This window comes from Ovis canadensis, chromosome 1, assembly GCF_042477335.2.
Source record: "Ovis canadensis isolate MfBH-ARS-UI-01 breed Bighorn chromosome 1, ARS-UI_OviCan_v2, whole genome shotgun sequence".
NCBI lineage: Eukaryota > Metazoa > Chordata > Mammalia > Artiodactyla > Bovidae > Ovis > Ovis canadensis.
This window is the reverse complement of record NC_091245.1, coordinates 131,778,974-131,794,625: the sequence shown is the minus strand read 5'-3', so window position 1 is coordinate 131,794,625 and position 15,652 is coordinate 131,778,974. Positions and strand designations below refer to the sequence as shown.

At 39.5% G+C, this 15,652-nt stretch overlaps 1 protein-coding gene across 1 annotated transcript; it reads right to left on the bottom strand.

Moving 5' to 3' along the window:
• Nucleotides 1-522: 522 nt before the first annotated feature.
• Nucleotides 523-4,760, bottom strand: LOC138931513 (uncharacterized). Its single transcript, XM_070292352.1, is given in 2 exon segments — nucleotides 523-3,227; nucleotides 3,230-4,760. Coding segments are annotated over 2 exon segments (3,819 nt in total). The 3' UTR covers nucleotides 523-939.
• Nucleotides 4,761-15,652: the final 10,892 nt, after the last annotated feature.

Genomic DNA, 15,652 nt, shown 5'->3' with positions numbered 1-15,652 from the left:
AAGAGGAACAACATAAGGACCCTTCCATTTGGGTTCTAGTGCCTTGGTTTGGTGCCTTTTGACCCATACCCAATCTCCTGGGCCAATGTCATGTGAGGAATAGTTCCCTTATTTTGACCCACATGTATTTCCCGGAACAGTTTCCAGACACGAGAGAGCACCTTGCTTAAGGCCATCAAGGCCTCTTGGAATTGTCCCAACGTGGGAGGCGGTAGTTTCTTCCCTTCAAATATTGGACATACAGGGGGAGGTCTCCCATACAGAATTTCAAATGGGGTCAGATTAAGTTGATAAGGAGTATTATGTGCACGGAAAGGGCGAAGGGAAGGAGGGTCACCCAGTCTCTGCCAGTCTCTATAGCCAATTTAAAGTTTCTTTTAGGGTCCGATTCATTCTTTCTACTTGCCCTGAGCTCTGTGGACTGTATTCACAATGTAACTTCCATTTAGTCCCCAGGGCTAGGGCAAGGCTCTGAACTATTTGACTCACAAAAGCAGGTCCATTATCAGAGCCGATGGTCACCGGCAGGCCAAACTTGGGAACTATTTCTTCTAAAATCTTTTTCGCCACTATCATCGAGATTTCTCCCTTTGTAGGAAAAGCCTCCACCCACCCTGAGAAGGTATCCACCAACACTAACAAGTACCGGTAACCACACTTGCCTGGCCTTACCTCAGTGAAATCTATTTCCCAGTGTTTCCCTGGTCTTTCTCCCCGATACCTCAGTCCTGCATGTTTTCCTTTTCCTGACCTCATCTGTTGACACACCTTACAAGCATGCACTATGTTCTTTACAGTTGTCTGGTGCTGGGGAAATCGCAGGCACACAGTTTGAAAGAGCATCAGAGGCTTCTTTTCTCCCAGATGAGTAGACAAGTGTAAATGCTCACATAGTTGCCATCCCAACTGAGCAGGGAGTATCAAGTAGCTGTCTGAGTCTCAGTACCATCCATCTTCACCTTTTTGAAGGTTGGTGTGTTCTTGGATCCAAGCAAGGTCTGTGGATGAATACTCAGGGGTTGGGGGCAGAGTTCCCATACCTGGAGGTGGAAGTCCGATCACCAACACAGGGGTGATGAAATCTTCATCAGCTACTTTTCGAGCTGCCAGGTCTGCGGCACGATTCCCTCGTTCCGTGGGGCTGTCACCCTTCTGATGTCCAGGTACGTGTACTATTGACACAGCCCGAGGCATCTGTACAGCCTCTAAAAGTCTACGGATTTCAGGCAAGTTTTTAATTTCTTTTCCTTCAGCTGTCAAAAACCCCCGTTCCCGATATATCGGGCCCTGGATGTGTACCGTGCCAAAAGCATAGCGACTGTCAGTGAAAATAGTTATTCTTTTTCCTTTGGCTCTCTCTAATGCTTGAATCAGGGCAATTAACTCTGCCTTTTGTGCTGAGGTATCCGGGGGAAGGGCCTATGCCCATATCGTCTGTCCAGAGTCATCTACTACTGCTGCTCCCACCCATCTCTGTCCATCTTTCACATAACTGCTGCCATCTGTGAACCATTTTAGCTCACTGTTATCCAGTGGAGTATCGGTTAAGTCCTTTCGTATTGCTGTTACTCCGGACAGTATCTCATCACAATCATGGAGGGGGCTATTTTCCTCCGGATTGGGCAAAAGAGTGGCCAGATTTAGAGTGCAGGGCGTTTGGAAATGAATCCGTGGTGTGTCAAGTAGCAAGGCCTGGTAGTGCGTCAAGTGGGCATTAGAAATCCATTTACCTGGGGGTTGCTTTAAAACTCTCTCTATGGCATGAGGAGTGTAGACCAAGAGTCTCTGTCCATAAGTCAGTTTATCAGCATCGTGGATTAAGAGCGCGGTGGCCGTGATGATACAGAGGCAAGGTGGCCATCCAGCTGCCACTGGGTCCAGTCTCTTGGAAAGGTAAACTACAGGTTGCTTCCATGGTCCCCATCTCTGTGTTAGTACCCCTTTTCCTATCCCCCGCTTTTCATCTACAAATAATTGGAAAGGCTTAGATGGATCAGGGAGGGCAAGGGCAGGCGCTTCTAGCAAGGCTTGCCTGAGCTCTTGGAAGGCCTCTTTCATTGGCTCAGTCCATTTCCAGTCCTTGTTTCCTTTGGTCCCTTCATATAGGGGCCTGGCCTTTTCTGCAAACCCCAAGATCCATAACCGGCAATATCCCACAGTTCCCAGAAATTCTCTCACTTGTCTAGGGTTAGCCGGCTCAGGGATCTGGAGGATGGTTTCTTTCATAGCCTGTGTTAGCCACCTCTGGCCCTGTTTCATCTTATAACCGAGGTATGTAACCTCTTGCTTGGCAATCTGGGCCTTTTTGGCACTGGCCCTGTAACCTAAAGTCCCCAAGGTTTGGAGAAGGTCACCTGTTGCCTCTTGGCACTCTTTCTCTGTAGCCGCTGCCAGCATAAGGTCATCAACATATTGTAATAAAACAATGGTAGGGTGTTCAACCCGATACTCACGGAGGTCTTCGTCCAGGGCCTCATTAAATAACGTGGGCGAGTTTTTGAAACCCTGTGGTAAGCGAGTCCATGTCAGCTGCACAGGGGTCTGACCACCGTCTTCCTGCCATTCGAAGGCAAAGATCTCTTGGCTTGCGGGGGCAAGAGGCAAACTGAAAAAGGCATCTTTCAAATCTAAAACAGTATACCAAATGTAATTTGGAGGCAAGTTGCTTAGCAATGTATAAGGGTTAGGAACCGTAGGATGAATATCACTCACCCGTTTGTTGACTTCTCGTAGATCTTGAACCGGTCTAAAATCAGTTCCCCCAGGCTTTTTCACAGGCAACAGGGGAGTGTTCCATGGGGACCGGCACCTTTTCAGGACCTCAGTGTCTATGAGGCATTGTATATGAGGAGTAATTCCTTGTCGAGCCTCTTGACTCATGGGATACTGCCGTACCCTCACCGGGGAAGCACTGGATTTCAGTTCCACAATGATAGGGGGCCTCTCTTTGGCTCGTCCCATTCCTGCTGTTTCAGCCCAGGCCTGAGGGTATCTTTGAACCCATGGTTGTACTTCGGGGCTTATTGTCGCCGGGGCCTCTGGCAAGTAAAGTCTGTATTCATCTTTTAATGCCAGAGCCAGGACCTGAAGAGGATGCCTGGCCCCATCTAAAACTGACACTTGTCCGTGGTCGAAATGAATTTGGGCATTCACTTTAGACAGTAAATCCCTTCCCAACAAGGGCGCTGGACACTCAGGTATCACCAGAAAAGAATGGGTTACCTGTGGGCCCCCAAGTTCACATGCCATTTTGTAGTGCATCCATATCATTTAGTCCCGGTTGCTCCCTGCACCCAGCTACTTTTCTTAGACATGGGTCCATCTTTTTGGTTTAAGACTGAGTATTGGGCTCCTATGTCCACCATGAAGCCAACCGTTTTCCCCTCCACATTTATAGTTACCCAGGATTTGTGGAGGGGCTTCGAGCCCTGACCCCCCTAGTCGCTATCCTCACCCACGTAGAGGCTATGACTCTCTGGAGAGGGAGTCTCATTCTTGGGGTTCTTGGGCCCCTCTTTTAGATTTTTCTTGGGGCATTTATCTTTCCAGTGTCCAAACTCTTTACAAAACGCACATTGATTTTTCTCAAGCTTTTGCCTTGTCGTTTTTTCTTCAGTTTTTGAGTCCATTTTTTTTCCTTTTTGGAACCTGTTTTTGTTTTCAACCCCAGCAAAAAATATCTGGGCCAGCTCTTTTTGATTTTTATGGTTTTCTTCAGCTCTAAATTTTCTTTCTTCTCTTTTAATGCGGTCCTCTCTCTCTTCTGGGGTCTCTCTATGATTAAAAACTCTCTCAGCTGCCCTCACTAGATCCTGCAAGGATTGTTCACTTAACCTCTCTATCTTTTGTAACTTTCTTCTAATATTGGGGGCTGCTTGATTTACAAATGCTAATATAACTGCCGCTCGTGACTCATCTGCCTGTGGGTCCATAGGGGTATACTGTCTAAAAGCTTCCATTATCCTTTCAAGGAAGGCTGCTGGGCTCTCATTTGGCTCCTGCCTCACTGAATTTATTTTGGCCAAATTAGTTGGCTTCCTGGTGGCCGCTCTAAGGCCAGCCATAAGAGTCTGGCGGTACACTCAGAGACGCTCCCTACCTTCAGCGTGTTCGAAGTCCCAGTTGGGTCATACCAAGGGGAACCCCTCCTTAATGAGATTAGGCTGTATTGCGGGCCTCCCATCCACCCCTGGCACATTCTTCCGAGCTTCTGACAGGATCCGTTCATGCTCCTCTGTAGTGAAAAGCACCTGTAACAGTTGCTGACAATCATCCCAAGTGGGATTGTGAGTAAAAAGGATAGACTCTAAAAGATCAATAAGACCCTGAGGTTTTTCAGAGAAGGAGGGAGTCTGGGTTTTCCAATTGCACAAATCACTACTGGAGAAGGGCCGATACTGATATGTCCGCTCTCCACCCTCTCTGGCTGGCCCTGCCTGGACCAGAAATGCGTGAACGGTGGAGGAGGGGACTTCTGGGTCTTCTTCTTCCGCTACACTGGCCATTTCCCTTGTTCTTCCCCAAGTTCCCTGGCCAGGGCCCCCTTCTCTGGGAGGAGCTGAAGGCTCGGTTCTCCTCCTGGCTTCTCCTGATGAAACCCGTGGAACCTGTGGAAGCAAGGGCAGATGTGGATCCGCATACAGGGGTGGGAACAATTTGGTCTCCAGATCTATCAGATTAGGACACAGAGAAGATTCCTGGAAAGCCGGCTTTGGTCGATTCTCATCCTTTTTTCCTTTTTTTTGTTCGGAAGCCTTCATGACTCTCACCTGTGGGTTGGAGTTGGGGAAGAGGGACGGGGAGGTTTAGGAGGTTTAGAAGGAGCGAGAACAAAGGGTTTAAGCCATTCCGGTGGGTTTCTCACTAGATCCTGCCAGACCAGAATGTAGGGAGTCTGATCTGGGTGCCCGGCAGGACTAGGAGTAAGCGCCCTCTCTTTAACTGCCTGGATAATTTTGGGATTGAAGGTTCCCTCTTGTGGCCATCTGACGTCAAAGGTGGGCCACTCGGCGGAACAGAAAGTCACCAGTTTGCTCTTCTTCACCAGTAACGAAAGATTCTGAGCTCTAGACTTGAAATCAGAGAAGTGGTCAGTCATCAGAGACAGCGGAGTAGAACTAGTCTGCCCCATGGGTACAGAGAACATGAACAACAACGAGACTCACACTGACAGTGCCAGCACACAGAGACACAGAAACGACACAACAAACAGATTCCAACTCTCAATATTACTTTCAGTTCTCTTTACAGCACTAGAAACCCCTTCTCTACTTGCAAGTGTCTTACTGTCAGGACGTCCTCAGTGCCAGCTGCCCTCCCGTTATGCTACTGGGGACTCAGCCTCATGCTGGACTTGCCTCTGCACTTTATACCCAGATGCCTCCCCAGTATGATACTGGGCCCCGGACTTAATCTGGTCTTCTGCACTGTTAGCACCGGTGCTCAGAGCTCTTATCTCCTAATGAGGTTACTCCCTTCTACCAGGAAAGTTGTCCTCTCTGGTGGGATGGAGATCCCAGATGAGCCCCCAAATGTTATGCACCGAGCCCATATCTCCGAACCGACTGAGAGAGAGCAAGTCCACCACAGTAATGCAAAGGCAAGAAGGGAGTTTATTTCATCCAGCACAGTGGAATCCAACAAGAGCCCCTAACAAAGGAGTATGGTGGCTTATATACAGGCAGTTCTTTGTCTCAGTTACAGGAGTAGCTGGCGTTACATGATTGACCAGGCAGGATGAGTGCATGTCCTGTCTCTTTCTGGTAAACATGACTCAGGTCCTAGAGCCCGTCGTTTGGTCCCTAACAGCCATCATCAAAAAATCTGCACAATCAGTGCTGGAGAGAGTATAGAGAAGAAAAAGGAGCACCCCTACACTGTTGGTGGGCATGTAAATTGGTTCAACTACTATGGTGAAGCATTTAGAGCTTCCTTTAAAAACTAAAAATAGAACTACCGTGTGATCCAGCAATCCCACTCCTGAGCACCTATCCGGAGAAAACCATAGTCTGAAAGGATACGTGCATCTCAATGTTTATTACAGCACCATTTACAATAGAAGCATTTACACTGAAGCAACCTAAATATCCACTGATAGAAGAATGAATAAAAAAGATGTCACACACACACACACACACACACACACACACACACACGTATATAGTGGCAATAAAAAGATGTGAAATAATAATACCATTTGCAGCAATCTAGTTGAACTTTGAGATTATCATAGTAAATGAAGTAAGTTGGATGACGATAGACAAACATCGTATATCACTTACATGTGGAATTTAATTTAAAAAATAAACAAATGAACTAATTTACAAAACATAAATGGACTTACAGCTATTGAGAGCAACTTACAGTTACAAAAGGGGGAATGTGGGGGATAAATCAGAAGTCTGGAATGAACGCACACACACACATTACTATATATAAGATAGATAATCAACAAGGACCCTCTGTATAGCACAGGGAAATCTACTCAGTTTTCTTTGATAATCTATATAAAAAAAGAGTCTTAAAAAAGAATGAATATAGGTATGTATATAACTAAATCACTTTACTGTACACTTGAAAGTAACACAAGATTGTAAATCAAATATACATCAATAAAATTTTTAAAGAAGTGAAAGTTAAGAGGAAAAACTTATGCAAATGAAAGGAAATCAAGAAAATATTCAAGTGAAATAAAGTTGTATTCATATTATGACTTCAACTTAATTAAAAATGTATATGTATTACTTAGCCATTTTTAGGGCATGCTCTTTTACAGACTTTATTTTATATTTTATTATTAGTCTTTCTTTAAAATTACAGATATTATCAAACTATTTAAAATATATGCTATTGAACTAACTTTTAGAAAACCTAATACCTTTAAAACAACCATATAAAGAAAACATTAAAAATAATAAAATAAATACCCAGAGAAGTAGATTCCAAAGGCTGAGGTTATTATCAATACAATGATGTCTAATATCAAATTACTTTCTCTTTGTTAACTATTAATAACTCACAGTTTAAAAAAATAACTCACCCCTGATTCTGCTCTTCCTCTGAACTCATATATATATGGAGAGAGAGAGATGTATATACATGAACACATGGGTAAACAGTCACAAATCACATTATGATTTATATCCTCTACTCTTTCCTTGCAGTTCTCCCACAAAGTGATTACTTTGAAATAAAACCCTAGCTCTTAACTCTAGGCTCATCTCTCCACTTCTCCCTCCCTGATTCCCTTTATTCCACCTACGAACACTATCCAAGAAAATGAACACTTCTTTTTCTGTTTACCATCAGTCAAATACATCACAATTGTGTTCCACAAACCTAATTTTAGATCAGCTGCTCTTCCTCTGAACTCATCAGATCTTTCTGGGAAAGTAGTCCTCCTTCTGCTTTCTTCTTCTTGAATTACTCCCAAATATCATGTAAGGCCTGGCTCAAGGATGAGTGCATTTCTTCCTCTAGAAAACAATAGTCTTCTATCCAGCCCTGGACATTTCTCTCTCCAACCTACCACTATTCTGCACATCGCACTCGGCATTGAAAATACTGATTCACATTTTCTGACTAACTCATCAGTGTGATGGCTTCTTGTTAGAGTTTCGAATGGAACCTGGCATACAAAAAGCATTTAGTAAATACAGTAAATATTCAATAAGTACTTGCTGACTGAATGAACAAATAAATCTAGCTAAAGTTCATTATGGAGAAACCATTGAAAAGGTGACCACCAATAGAAGGAAGATTAAAGAATGTTACTTTGAAAATCATACTTCTGTGTTTGTATTACTAAGATTAGACACTTCTGCTATTTCACTACAATGCCATCTGTTAATGTATTTTTGTTGTTGTATGTTGTTCGTGGGTTCCATTGCTCAATCATGTTTGACTCTTTGTAACCCCATGGACTGTAGCCCACCAGACTCCTCTATCCATGGAATTTTTCCAGTCACGAATATTGGAGCATCTTGCCATTTTCTATACCAAGTGGATCCTCCGGATCCAAGAATCGAACCCATAACTCTTGTGTCTCCTTGACAGGCAGATTCTTTACCACCAGCACCAATGTTGATTTGGCATGAAAACACATTTTTGTTGTTGCATATTGTCCCTGAACAATATACCACATTATTGTTTGTGAAATTATTCCATGTATGAGAAAATGTTGTCTGTATTCCAAGCTCATGATTTATATTTTCCCTTTAAAAGCACAGCTGATCTAAAATTAGGTTTGTGGAACACAATTGTGATGTATTTGACTGATGGTGAACAGAAAAAGAAGTGTTCATTTTCTTGGATAGTGTTCATTTTCTTCATTTTCTGTGTTTACAATCACTGATGCTCATCACAATCACAGGCAAAAACTCACAACTTACTATTAGGAATAAAAGTAAAACTGCCTATATTTTAATAAAATACTTGCTTAAGTTACTTCATACACTAAGAAAGTGTTCAGTTACATGTTAGTAGCCATTCCCTTGATTCTCATACTTCTGATTAATCTTCGTTTGAACTATTTATTTTTAAATCTTCCTTTCATTGCCCCCTTCAAGGGCTGCCTTTTCTCACCTAAACTATTGTAGATATTTTTTGACTTGTCTCCATGTCCTCAATATCTTCTGTTCTTTGCATCTTTCCTTCATTTCTCTCCCAATATATATCCATTTCCCATAGAATATAGTTCTGGATTCAATAGCTCATTAAGTTACATCCTACTCCTATCAGACTATAAGCCTATGATAACTTTTTTCTTGTGCATTCTATTCAGTAAAGTTCAGATTCAACACTGTAGTCAATTTCTTCTAGTACCCAAGCCCAACCTTTGTAGTTGCATCTCTGCCCACTCTTCTCACATATTTTCGTTCAGTCTCTGATCATTCTTAGTTACAAAATACTTTGTCATGATTTTGTTCACATTGTTCTATTTTCTTTTTCTTGCTGGCTGCCATGATTATATTCTTGTTCTAAAATCTAATTCAAATGTTAATTTGTCTATAATCATTTCTATATTCCACAAATAAAAATTATGATTTGTGTATATTTTCATTGTCTGAATTTCTATTACAGATTATTTTTAAATTGTTTGCTTATCTTTCCCCAATCTGGAATTGTGAATTCTTGGAAAACAGAGTTTTTATAGCTTTCATTTATTTTATTTAAGTTCTATATAGCTTAAGAGATGTGTGTTATGTGTGTGCATTTATTTAATCAGTAAATAAATATCTACTGATTGGACAGAATGTTCTTCACAAATGCTCAGAACAGTATGTCTGCAACTAGTCCTCATGAAGCAACAGATTAGAGGTATGGGATAATCTACTTTCAGTGCACTGCTGCTGCTGCTGCTAAGTCGCTTCAGCTGTGTCCGACTCTGTGCGACCCCAGAGATGGCAGCCCACCAGGCTCCCCTGTCCCTGGGATTCTCCAGGCAAGAACGCTGGAGTGGGTGCCATTTTCAGTGCACTAGGACCTGATTCCTCCAAGTTCACAAGCAACCTGTGAATGGTGGTGCTAGGGATCATGTATGGAGGGCCAGGCTTATTTATGATGAACTAGATGTTTCTATAACACCCAGTATGCAGAAGAAAAAACTGAGGCTTGTTTGGATGAGTCCTTTAGCCAACAGTTTTGCTAAAGATCTCTTTGATCAGTAATCAGAAGGAGCTGGAGGAAGATTTCTTCAATAGTAGGCTAAAGAAAGTGGAGGAGCCAATTACAAAACCCAGATGAGGCAACTCCAGTTGTCCCCTGGCCCCTTGCCAAGTCATCTGATAGAGGGGACCACAGCTTTGGCTACTAGCACACTAGCCCACCAATCAGAAGAGATGCATTAAGAGACAGCATCCTTCTCCTTGTCTGTTACCTAACTGATCTTCTTTACTTTTCTCCTATACCTTGCTATGTCCTATCCAAAAAAGTTCATGGAACATCTTTCATCATTTTTTCTTTCTATCTTTCCTCTTTTCTTGTTATAAACAACAACAGCAACAAACTCTGGACACATTTCTTCTTCCTAATAAAAAATACCTGTTTCTTGAAGCTTTTTGTTCAAGTTCTTCCACTTTTATTTGTAAAATAATTTATTAAAATGAAAGGAAAGCATTCTGGATACTGACTTGAAGTGATATATATGTTAGTTTCTCCAAATTCTCAACAGTGATTCTTTAAGAAATGATTGCCAAAGACATAAATAAATAAATATTCATAAAGATAAGGTAAACTTTCAACATGTTTGAAAGATCTAGAAACAGGGCCAAAATGTAGCTTACCATTATTACCATTATTTAAATGTGATTAGTAAATCTCAAACCCAAGATTGGAAAATTGGACAAAGCTTTTATCCTTGGCAAATTCAAGGTACATTTAGATTTAAGAAAACAATGTTATTTTCCCAATATTTGATCAATATTAAGAGAGATAATTTGTTTTAATGCACTGAAGAACTTTTTTATATGAAGATAAAAATTAGTTTAAAAAATGCAGTTGATATAATTATTTTCTTTTTCAATATATGTGATGCCAGAACTCCTGCTTCTCTCAAGCAGTATTCATTGGATAATTTGTTTACAAAGCCAAGAGATTTTAAGTATTTGGAAAATTTCCAAAGAAATAAATATATTTGATGAAAACAGTTTTAAATGTATATGTGTAGTATATGTGTATATATATATATTGGGCTTCCCTCTGGCTCAGCTGGTAAAGAATCTGCCTGCAACACAGGAGACCTGGGTTCCATCCCTGGGTTGGGAAGATCCCCTGGAGAAGGGAAAGGCAATCCACTCCAGTTCTCTGGCCTAGAGAATTCCATGGACTGTATAGTCCATGGGGTCACAAAGAATCAGACATAATTAAGAGACTTTCACTTTCATTTATATATATAAAAAAAACACATATAGGAAAATGTTTGGTTCAAAAGAAATGAACTCTGTATCCCTGTAGAGTAGTAAGTAAAGTTTGTTTTTATGGTTATTTTTTTACTAAAATAACTATAGATGCTAAAATATATTAACCCTGAAAATATATTGAATAAGAAAAAAACAACCAAATAACCCATTAAGCCTACAGCTTCTGTCAGAATATCTTATTACTTTTACTCCCAAAACAAGATGTAATTTATCTTTAAATATAGTCGATAACGTATGTCTTATCTATTTGGCTATTTATATCACTTGTCCAGCTCATTAAAGTAACTATCTCATAAATGAATGTACTTCTTTGTCCCCAATTTATTTTAATTTTTGTTGTTGTTATTGTTTAGCTTTAAAACTGAATGCCTACACAAGTTCATATATGCATTTAAGAAAGATAAACTTGCTGTTATGTTGCATATTTTCACTGGCTCTCTCTTGTCATAAAGAGAATATTAGTTACTCAATCATATCCAACTCTTTGTGACCCCATGGACTGTAGCCCACTAGGCTCCTCTGCCCATGGGATTTTCTGGTCAAGAATACTGGAGTGGGTTGCCATTCCCTCACCCACAGGATATTCCCCACCCAGGGATCAAACCCAGATCTCTTGCACTGTAGGCAGATTATTTACCATCTGATTACCCTGTAAAATGTTATTAAATATTCAACAACATTTAAACCTTTACCTTGTTTCCCAAGAAAGAATGATTGATTTTTTTCTGATTTATAATAAAGATGACCATAACAATGAAGGCCTAAGAACATTTTGAAATACCTATATTTCAAAGACTTTTAAAGTTATTGCATTTATTTTATATTACAAAGCAAAAGAAATCAAGTGAGCAAAACCCAATTTAAATAAGTTGTTTTAGTACAAGTGCTTCTTAACTTAGCCATGTTGATTTCTTTAGCATCCCAAGTGACCTTCCAATGTAAGCATCTAACTCTTTGCAGAGGCTGTAACGCATGGACACTAATGGTGGGCTCTAACTTACAGAGACTAGTAATTTAATTGGTGGAATTATCAAGTAACTGCTACTAAATTTAGGGCTATTTTGACCAAAATCACCCAAAATCAGGCTTTAAGTGGCTGCATAAATTTCACCATATTTACCATCAAAAGTATAAGCTACTATAGTACCTAAAGATCAGACCGTTCTACTAATGGTAAGAAATACTATCATCATCTCTAGCTGGTTAAGGAAGTAATGTTTTCAGTTACTGAATGTTCATAATAAAATTTAGTCGATAACATTTTTATTTATACATATACTAATCTCCACAAGAATTTCCACAAGGATTAATCAGAAAATACTTATTAATTTATTAGAGAAATCCCTTTATCAAGATATTCTATGGAGTGGTCTATGTAAGCATTTGGTACAAAGTATAAATTTAAGCTTCTTAAGATGACTCTACTCTCAAATAATTTTGTTTTCAAAGGTCACATCTCTTGAGTAATGACTAATTTTCTCCCTGATATTAGTAATCAAAATTATGTGAAATGGTGGTTCTCCATGCCTTGTTCTCTCACTGAACGAAACAACATATTTCAAAATTGGGACTCTGGGACATTTGGTTCTTTTAAATCACATTTTTTCCCTAGTAAATAAAGCAGCTGATTCATGGACTCATATATTATCATATTTCTGTATAAGGTTATATAATATATTTTTAAGAAGAAAGTGATAAAACATCAACAAGATATCATTTGTTTATTAGTATTTTCTTTGAGTGCCCAGATGGATAAGAACTTGAAAAATTGCTTTTCAATAGTTTTGGCTGTGTAAGCATTAATCATTTGGGCATCTGTATCACACATCTGGACATTTTACTCAATTGTTTTCTTCCTTAATCCAGCTTTTATCCAGCTTTTTGTTGCAGTAAAGATGTTATCTGTCAAGCACATCATCTGCATTCTTATCACCCTCTGCACATCTGTTCCTGACATGACCTTTAACTAACTTCTATGTAAGCAGCAGCCAGTTTCTGGCCCTAGTTTGAAAACTTGAGTTAGTTTCTAGTTAAGAAAGAAGTGCAGAAAGACATTTACTGGACAAGGAAATAATAGTGCACTTATAATGTATTGCTTTCTTACTATACCCCAGGGTTTTCATCATATAAGTTTGGTTGTGTACTGTGTACTGTTATCTTGGCTTTGTGATCCATTAAGTGCTTGGAAAACTCTCTTAACTATTCTGGGTCTTACTTTCCAAGTTTACAAACTTTAACAGTAACATAGTTCAGTATGTTTTTGTGTTTAAAAAATAACACCAGATTTATCCTCTAAAGGAATTTCTAAGTATACGGTACAGTATTGTATTATAAGCACAATTATAAGCAGAGTAGATCTCTAAAATGTTTTTATCTTGCATACCCTTTGTAAAGCAACACTCAGTTGGAAAGGAACTCTCTATTTCCCACCATTCAATTGTAAAGTCTCTTCTACATGTGAATTTTGTGTCTGACAATTTAACATAAATATTTTAAGGCAACCTTAGAATAAAATAATACTTACTTTATAACATATATGATCAAATCAGTCAATCCTAAAGGAAATCAACCCTGAATGTCCACTGGAAAGACTGATGCTGAAATTAAAGTTCCAATACTTTGGCCACCTGGTGTGAAGAGCTGACTTGTTGGAAAAGACCCTGATGCTGGGAAAGATTGAAGGCAAAAGAAGTGGGTGACAGAGGATGAGATGGCTAGATAGCATCATCGACTCAATGGACAAATATTTGAACAAACTCTGGAAGATAGTGGAGGACACAGGAGCCTGGAAAGCTGCAGTCCGTGGGGACTTCAGAGTAAGACATGACTTAGTGACTGAACAACAGCAATGATATATCTATCTCTATTTATGGTGCCATTCAAAGCAAATTAAGAACCAAAACCTATTAGAACTGAAGACTTCTTAAATCTCCAACAGCCAATTTTTATTTGAGCAAACTTAGGAAAATGTACAAATACAGGTAGACATGTACAGTTATATCAACCTGGAGATGATGTGATTTCTAAGTCCATAATGTATACAGCTTGTGAAGTTTGGGTGTCTGAACATTCTGCTTGCAAAATTTACTTTTTTACTTTTTTTTTTCTTTGCTTACAAAGTTGGAGAGGAAGATTATTAGCCCAAGCATATTTAGTCTTGGTGGGAAGAACATGAGATTAGAATTTAAGAAATAAAATTACAGTACATTTTCTATGTCAGTAAGAAGTTGCACTAAAGTGCACCTTTAAATTTGTGAGTACATCATGATCTTTAACTTAGGATAAGATGATGACTACCCTCAGATACTTGCAACTGTTTTGTTAAATTAAAGAAAAACCATACACACTCAATTGGAACACAAGTGAGCATTTATTTTCTACTTCTGTACTCTTATATAACTTTTCCTCTGCTATCTCAGGATTCTTCACTTTAGCAAATGACATTTTGCAGCAAGACACCTCAGGTAAGAAAAATAATAGTGGACATGAGAGGCAGTGTGCTATAATTGGCTAGAAATATACACCCTACTGCTCAACAGTTAAGATTTGAATTTTGAATATCTATTTCCTAGCTACATGATCACCATAAAAGTCATTTAATCTCCCTGTCTCTCAGTTCCCCCATGTATAAAATGTGGATAATGATGATAGAGGGGTTTTTACAAAGCTAATTAACTTTACAAATACTCATTGCTGGGAACAGTGTTAACTCTCAGTACAAAATCTATAAATGTCAGTTTTAAAATATGGTGTTAGACATACTCAGTAGAATGGAACAAACAGTGGTAGAGGAAGGAAAATTGTATTCTGTTATAATTAGTATTGATAAGAATAGAAAAATGTACTGTTATGGCAGTCTTTGGATGATATGAGTTACTCACAGGGTTTATACATTTGGGAACTGAGATATAAAAAGACACATCATTTTCTGTTATTGAATGTCTATTTAGTGCCAAAGCTAAAATAATAGCCTCAGTTCAGTTCAGTTCAGTCGCTCAGTCGTGTCTGACCATTTTATCAAAAGAGCCTAATATGATAAATGCCTGAATCTTAAGATGTATTAAAGAATGGAACAGTTGAAGCTACAAGAAAAATAGAAAGTTGGGTCTGAGGTCTACTTTGAAGTTTGAGGCTGTATCTTAATACTCTACAATAAGTAAAAGGGTGGGATACACACAATTCTGATTAAATAAGTTCTAATCTTTGAAAAAACAGAGGGCAAATTCATGTAAACTTTCAATCCACATATTCGAAAGGAGGTAGATAGCTGTTAAGATGCAAAATGAAAGAAAACAAAGGAGATATTCAGTGTTATAAGTATAGTTATGATTGGGCTTCTCTGGTGTCTCAGACAGTAAAGAACCCACCTGCAATGTAGGAGACCTGGGTTCTATCCCTGGGTCAGGAAGATCTCATGGAGGAGGGCATGGCAACCCACTCCTGTATTCTAGCCTGGAGAATCCCTGTGAAAAGAGTAGCTTGGTGGACTAGAGCCAATGGGGTCACAAAGAGTTGGACATGATTCAGTGACTAAGCACAGCATATAACACATGATTGGGTTCCCAAAGGGGAAAACTGAAAGAGGGCTTCAGAAGAGAGACCAATATGGTCATCTAGTCCTATACATTGTTTTGAATCAAATGATAAATTTAACTCTACTAGTTCAGGGTGGAATTGTAGATAGAGGACAAAAGTTCCTTAGTATTTCCTATATCAATTCCACATTGTTATAT